Here is a 7,479-nt window from a genome sequence, read left to right as displayed (position 1 = left end):
AGTCTGTTGTTCCATGTCCAGTTCTAACTGTTGCTTCCTGACCTGCATACATGTTTCTCAAGAGGCAGGTCAGGTGGTCTGCTTTCCCACCTCTTTCAGAATTTTCCAGTTTATTGTGATCCACACAGTCAAAGGCTTTGGCATAGTCAATAAAGCAGAAATGGATGTTTTTCTGGAACTCTCTTGCTTTTTCGATGATCCAGCGGATGTTGGCAATTTGATCTCTGGTTCCTCTGACTTTCCTAAAAGCAGTTTGAACATCTGTAAGTTCACGGTTCACATATTGCTGAAGCCTGGCTTGGAGAATTTTGAGCATTACTTTACTAGCGTGTGAGATGACTGCAATTGTGTGGTAGTTTGAGCATTCTTTGGCATTGCCTTTCTTTGGGATTGGAATGAAAACTGACCTTTTCCAGTCCTGTGGCCACTGCTGAGTTTTCCAAATTTTCTGGCATATTGAGTGTAGCACTTTCACAGCATCATCTTTCAGGATTTGAAATAGCTCAACTGGAATTCCATCACCTCCACTAGCTTTGTTCGTAGTGATGCTTTCTAAGGCCCACTTGACTTCACATTCCAGGATGTCTGGCTCTAGGTGAGTGATCACACCATCGTGATTATCTGGGTCGTGAAGATCTTTTTTGTACACTTCCCATCACTTCATGGCAAATAGATGGGGAAACAATGGATACAGTGACAGACTTTATTTTGGGGGGCTCCAAAATCACTGCAGATTATGACTGCAGCCATGGAATTAAAAGACACTTGCTCCTTGGAAGAAAAGCTATGACCAACCTAAACAGCATATTAAAAAGCAGACACATTCATTACTTTGCTGACAAAGGTCCATCTAGTCAAAGCTATGATTTTTCCAGTTGTCATGTATGGAGGTGAGAGTTGGACCATAAAGAAAGGTGAGCACTGAAGAATTGATGCTTTTGAACTGTGGTTTTGGAAAAGACTCTTGAGAGTTCCTTGGACTTCAAGCAGATCCATCCAGTCCATCCTAAAGGAAATCAGTCCTGAAAGTTCATTTGAAGCACTGATGCTCAAGCTGAGGCTCTAATACTTTGGCCACCTGATAGGAAGAACTGACCCATTGGAAAAGACCCTGATGCTAGGAAAGATTGAAGGCAGGAGGAGAAGGGGACAACAGAGGACGAGATGGTTGGATGGCTCACCAACTTGATGGATATGAGTTTGAGTAAGCTCCGGGAGTTGGTGATGGATGGGGAAGCCTGGCGTGCTGCAGACCATGGGGTTGCAAAAATTTGGATTAACTGAGCCACTGAAATTATATAGTATCCCTGTTCAGGGTACATATGGCTGCAGCAAGGATTGCCTATGTGATTATCATTCCATTCAGACTCACAGATCAGTTGCCTCACTGTCCCAACAGCCTCAAATGTTTCTCCTCTGTCCTAAACGGTTGCCTCAATGTGGGATCTCACCCCTCCTTCAGTTCACCCCCAGGTGCAGTCCTCCTCACACTCCTCTTTTCCCCCCTACTTCTTTTGTCCTACAGAGTTTGCATGGTTTTATACATTCTTTTCTGGTGATCAGGTACTCCTGCTCGCTCTCAGCTGCTGTTCTATAAGATCGTCTGTGTCTGAAGGTGTATTCCTGATGAATCCATGGAGAGAGAAGTACTCCTTTTCCACTTAGGCCTCCACCATCTTGGATCTCCTGAACATTCCTATTTTTAGTTTTTTAGGGAACCTCTGTACTCTTCTCCAGGGTCTGTATCAGTTTACTTTCCCATCATCAGTGTAGGGAGGCTCTCTTTTCGCCACACCCTCTCTAGCATTTATTGTTGGTAGATTTTTAGATGATGGCTCTTCTGATCAGTGTGATACTTCATTGTAGTTTTGATTTGCATCTTTTCATGTGCTTCCTGGCCACTTGTATGTCTTCCTTGGAGATGTCTGTTTAGATCTTCTGCTCATTTGTGATTCGGGTTTTGTTTTTTTTTTTTATATTGAATACATGAGCTGTTTGTAAATTTGGGAGATTAATCCCTTATTGGTAATATTGCTTGCAGGTATTTTCTCCCATTCTGTGGGTTTTTTCTGTGCAAAGGCTTTTGAGTGTAATTAGGTCTCATTTTCTTCTTTCCATTACTCTGGGAGATGAATTGAAAAAGATATTGACACGATTTATTTCAGAGTGTTCTGCCTATGTTTTCCTCTAAGAGTTTATAGTATCTGGTCTTACATTTATTTAATCTATTTTGAATTTATTTTTGTAGATGGTGTTAAAGAAAGTTCTAATTTCAGTTTTTTAAATGTGTAGCTGTAGTGGGACTATTTCAAAGGAGTGGCTTCTCTGCATGTAGTGTAAGCTGGTGGAGAAGGCTAGAGAGAAACTAGGGCGGGGAACATATGTGGTTGTACACATGTATTTTTGCTGAGCAGAGACAGGGAGAGTAGTTGGTGTACAGAGAATAAGGTGACAGGTTATGGGTACCCCAGACTTCCCTGGTAACTCAGCTGGTAAAGAATCTGCCTGCAATGCAGGAGACCCTGGTTTGATTCCTGGGTCAGGAAGATCTGATGGAGAAAGAATAGACTACCCCCTCCAGTTTTCTTGGGCTTCCCTGGGGGCTCAGATGGTAAACAATCCGCCTACAATGCAGGAAACATGGCCTTGATCTGTGGGTTGGGAAGATCCCCTGGAGAAGGGAATGGCTAGGACTCCAGTATTCTGGCTTGGAGAATTTCATGGACAGAGGAGCCTGGCAGCCTACAGTCCTGCCAGGGGTTGCAAAGACACAACTGAACAACTTTTAGTATGGTATGTCAGGGCAGCTGATGCTAGAGAGACAGCTCCATGGAGACAGGAACATAAGAGGTTGATACAGTTACAGCCCCTGATGAGCCCCTGATGCCAGGCTTTGAGGTTTAGAGCTGCAGAGCTGAGCAGGTAGGAAGCCTTGGTGATCCACATTTGAAGGTGGGACCAGTGCTCTTGTCCATAGAACAGACCTTCCACGGGGCTCAGAGTCACAGACCTTGGCAGGTCTGTTTCTTCCCTGAAGCTCATACTGGCCCCCTCTGGCCCTCACTCAGAGCCTGAGCAGGAACCTGTTGTTTCAGGAGCCAGTGACCTTTGAGGACGTGGCCGTGTACTTCACCCAGAACCAATGGGCCAGCCTGGACTCTGCGCAGAGGGCCCTGTACAGGGAGGTGATGCTGGAGAATTACGCAAATGTGGCTTCCCTTGGTAAGGTCTCTCAGTGGCCCTCTGATAGTTGATGTGTTCTTCAGATGTCTTGGGAGTTCTAGTAGTCCTCAGGGTTCTGTGGAGATGCTGGGTGGGGAAATCCCAGGTTCCCCTTGGCTTTGAAGTTGGACTTTATTCCTTCCCAGGGAAGAGCGTGGTTTTGGACCCTGAGGGAAAGGACTCTTGGGGTGCCCCCAGGAGACCTCAGTTCCTCCGTCCTTGCAGGGTGGTGGATGTGGGCCCTCTCCTGTGTGCAGGAGCCTCCCAGGATATTGGTACATTCATCCTTCCTGAGGGGATGTCCTTTCTTCTGAGTCAGGGCGAGCTTGCACTTCCTCCCTGGGGAGAATCACTGTCTCCCTGATCTTTGCATGGAGTCAGTTTGGACCCCTTCCTCAGAACCCCTGTGTGGCTCATTGGTCCCCCAGGCAGTCCCCTTCTCCCCCCAACTCAACTCGCCTGCCTTGGGGTGGGCAGAGGGATCTCAGTAACAGCTCTGGATGTCTCCCCTCAACTTGTCTGTCTCTCTGTCTTGTTGGAGTAGTGTCTCCATTCCCCAGACCTGATCTGATCTCCCAGCTGGAGAGAGGGGAAGCTCCATGGGACCCCGATCCCTGGGAAGCAGAGGATTTGAGAGGCATCTGTCCAGGTGAGTAAGGGGACTTAGCACCTTCTGGTTTTGCCTTCCTGGTTTACTGGAAATGTTTCTTCTGCAGTGGAGAGCAAAGCTCCCTGTAGCTGACCCTCTGACCTGTATTGAGTTCCCGTCCCAAACCTGTAAGGACAGTTTTCATGGCAGGGTGGTAGGGTTTCAGCTATACTTTAAAGAAGGTGTGATTCTGTGCATCAAACTGATTGATTTGTACCATAGCTATGATTTTATTTGCCTTTTTAGTGTTTATATAATTTTTAGTATTTTAAAGTTCCTGATGCCATAACGTTGTGGTTTACAATGTATTTGTTTTAAATGGGGCCATAGAGGAAAGGGCAAGAATACTACCCCACTGAACACACACACCCACTTACCCTAAAATTTCCTGGAATCTTTGCTGATGAGTTAGTCCTGGGAGGTTTTAATTATTTGGGTTTTCTTTACTCATTCCCAGGTAGCTCAGATGGTAAAGAATCTTCCTGCAATGTGGGAGACCTAGGTTCAATCCCTTGGTTGGGAAGATCCCCTAGAGAAGGAAATGGCAACCCACTCCAGTATTCTTGCCTGCAAAGTCCCATGGATGGAGGAGCCTGGCAGGCTACAGTCCATGGGGTCACAAAGAGTTGGACGTGACTGAGCGAATTCACTTTTCTTTGCTTTAGGAAGAAACTTTCCAGGCCTCACTTCTCACACATATTGTGATACTGTAAAAAGTGGTTTCTTCAGCAGTAAAACCACGGTGGCCTACAGTTCTCCAGTCAACTTGTATTCCCACTGACTTGCTGAAATAATCTTTTATCCCAGAATGTTATATGAAATATTTAAAAGTAGAATTGTCAGGCTGTTATTTAGAATTCAAAATTGGGGGTGGTTTCCTGGCTTCCAGGTGGGGCATTGGGGTCCATCGTTTCTCTGTGTTGCTGGGCTTCTCAGCTGCTCCCCTTCATCTCACCGATGTCTTATCCCTCCCTGAGGGTCTCCCTCTCTCTCTCTTTTGAAGCCTGTTTGCATTTCGTGCTGGTCCATCTTACCTCACCCATTCTTTTTTCCCCTCCTGCTTCCTTTCCTTCCGACTCTTGAAGTTCTCATTTGCCCACCTCACCTGTCCTGGTTCATTGCCCAGCTCTTCCTTATAAGAGGCACTTCCTGGACTGCAGTGTCATCTCTTGTCCAGTTTATGCTGTTTTCCTTTTTCTCTCTTATCCTCTCTTATGGAGGCTCATAACCATCTCATGGGATATTTTTGAAATATCGCATCCTACGAGAGAAAACCAGGACCACTGCATCCCATTCCTTCCAGTTCAGTAATGAGGAAACTTGTGGTTTCTTTGGTCAGGTGGTGAGAGGGGCATCAAGACAGAAGAGCCAGCGGTAGCGCAGCAAGCCTCCGAGGGTACAGAGGCCCATGGCAGGCCCGTGGGAGGGCTTCTCACGAACGTGTCTCAGCACTTGGATTTTGAAAGCAAGGCAGTGTGGCAGACTTTCAATCTGAATCCCAATCTGATACTTCGAGGTGGCATGAAGTTCTACAAATGCAAAGAATGTGGGAAGATCTTCCGATATAACTCACAGCTCCTTCGGCATCAGAGTAGGCACACTGGGGAAAAGCCCTTCAAGTGCAAGGAGTGTGGCAAAGCTTTCAAGTCCAGCCAGAACTGTATCGTACATGAGAAAAATCACATTGGCAAAGGACCCTATGAATGTAAGGAGTGTGGCAAAGGTCTGAGTTCCAAAACCGCCTTGACTCAGCATCAGAGGATCCACACGGGGGAGAAGCTCTATAAATGTAAGGAGTGTGGCAAAGGTCTGAGTTCCAACACTGCCTTGACCCAGCACCAGAGACTACACACTGGGGAGAAGCTCTATAAGTGTAAGGAGTGTGGGAAGGCGTTCACCCAGAAGATCACCTCCATTCAGCATCAGAGAGTTCACACCGGAGAGAAGCCCTATGAGTGTAAGGTGTGTCGGAAAGCCTTCAAGTGGTACCCCAGCTTTCTTCAGCATCAGAAAAGGCACCGTGTGGAGAGGCCCATCAAGGCTTTTGGGCCGCCCCTGCTGCGTCCCCAAGGCCCCTCTGCATCCTTAGCTCCTGGGTGTCTCCCGGGCCTGGGCTCTACTCCTGTGGCTGTGGCCTTGCCACACGCTGTCCTCATTCCTGCCTCCGGGCCTATGTTCATGCTGCTGCCCGCCTCTGGGGTTCTTTCTTCCCCTGTCCAAGTAGTTCGTGTCTTCCAGGGTCTTCCTCCTGCTGTGAAGCCTTCCCCAGTTATTCTGACCCCTTCTCCTCACCCCCGTGACCTCTCTCTTGGCACTTCTCTGGCTGTTACAGCAGATCTCTAACCTACTTCAGCTTGAACTGTAGCTTTTACACTGTACTTGTGTTCCAGCTATTTGAGCATAAACCCCATTGTAATCGAGATACATCTAAAGACTGTGTTATATACAATATATTCTCTTCTGGGTAGAAAATGGAAACACTTGACTTTCATATTGGTCCCTTTCAGACTTGAACAGTAATGACCGTATCTGCATCATGGGGCTGCTCGTGGGTGAAGTGCTGGTAGGACACTGTGGTGAATTAGGGATGTTTGAGAGAAGATATCCCCATGTCAGGCCCCTGTGATGTGAGAGAAGCTGCCTGGGAGAAACAGGAGGCATGTGAGATCTGTCAGAGTTTAGAATTGGCCTGAGTTTCCAACCAGGGCCTTTAGAAATGAATGCAGGTGGTTCAGTGGTTGAAGGTTCATGGTGTCTTCATGCAGTGGAAGTTGGGTTGCCTTTGACACAGATCATTGAGGATCTCGTACGTCTCTGCAAAAAATCACGTGGAATAACCAGTTAAAAAACATGTATTGGGCTTCAAGGGTGGCTCAGGGATAAAGAATTCACCCTCAATGCAAGAGAAATGGGTTCAGTCCCTGGTCCAGGAGATCCCACATGCTATGGAGGAAGTAAGCCCCTGTGTTGCAGCTACTGAGCCCACCTGCCTCAGCTACTGAAGCCTGAGAGCCCTAGAGCCTATGCTCTGCAACAAGAGAAGCCACTGCTGTGAGAACCCTGTGTACTGCAACCAGAGAGTAGCCCCTAATTGCTGCAGGTAGAGAACAGCCTGTGCAGTAAGAAGACCCAGCACAGTCAAAAAAAATACATGTACACAGTGATAGCAATTATTTATATGATTGATAGGAATCATGTCTTGAAACATGAAAGGTTTTTTATTTTTTAATCTTTAGTTTTGCTCTTGATATGTAGTTTCCTTTTACCTTTGGTTTCCTAAGCGCACACACACCAAAGCATTCATCTTTGCTCCACCCATTGGGTACATTTTTCTTGGTGGGCGTTCTGGTTTGCTGTTTGCAAGCATTGGTTTCTGCATTTCCTTTTCTCCAGATAGCATAAATTATGAGTTTGGCAAACTACTAAAGAAATAGGAGCAGAAGATTTGGGGGAAATCTGAATATGCCTGTGTAATGTTTTTAAAATAATTTTTACTTATTTATTTTTGTTGGCACTGGGTCTTCACTGCTGCCCTGGGCTTTCTCTACTCGTGGTGTGCGGGCTTCTCGTTGCAGTGGCTTTTCTTGTTGTGGGGCACAGGCTCTAAG

At 46.6% G+C, this 7,479-nt stretch overlaps 1 protein-coding gene across 2 annotated transcripts in view; it reads left to right on the top strand.

Annotated features, from left to right (window-relative positions):
* The window catches only part of LOC104985338 (zinc finger protein 621-like), an 11,374-nt gene extending 4,528 nt beyond the window's left edge, over window positions 1–6,846 (top strand). For both annotated transcript variants that reach the window (XM_010835466.1, XM_010835467.1), the window contains exons 3-5: window positions 3,096–3,222; window positions 3,767–3,871; window positions 5,211–6,846. In XM_010835466.1, the coding sequence (XP_010833768.1) occupies window positions 3,096–3,222; window positions 3,767–3,871; window positions 5,211–6,214 (1,236 nt within the window). In that variant the 3' untranslated portion in view covers window positions 6,215–6,846. The remainder of the gene's footprint in view (window positions 1–3,095; window positions 3,223–3,766; window positions 3,872–5,210) is intronic.
* Window positions 6,847–7,479: the final 633 nt, after the last annotated feature.

This window comes from Bison bison, unplaced genomic scaffold (assembly GCF_000754665.1).
Source record: "Bison bison bison isolate TAMUID 2011002044 unplaced genomic scaffold, Bison_UMD1.0 scf7180017864043, whole genome shotgun sequence".
NCBI classification, from domain to species: domain Eukaryota; kingdom Metazoa; phylum Chordata; class Mammalia; order Artiodactyla; family Bovidae; genus Bison; species Bison bison.
The sequence above is the reverse complement of the archived record's forward strand: the minus strand, read 5'-3'. Positions and strand labels throughout refer to the sequence as shown.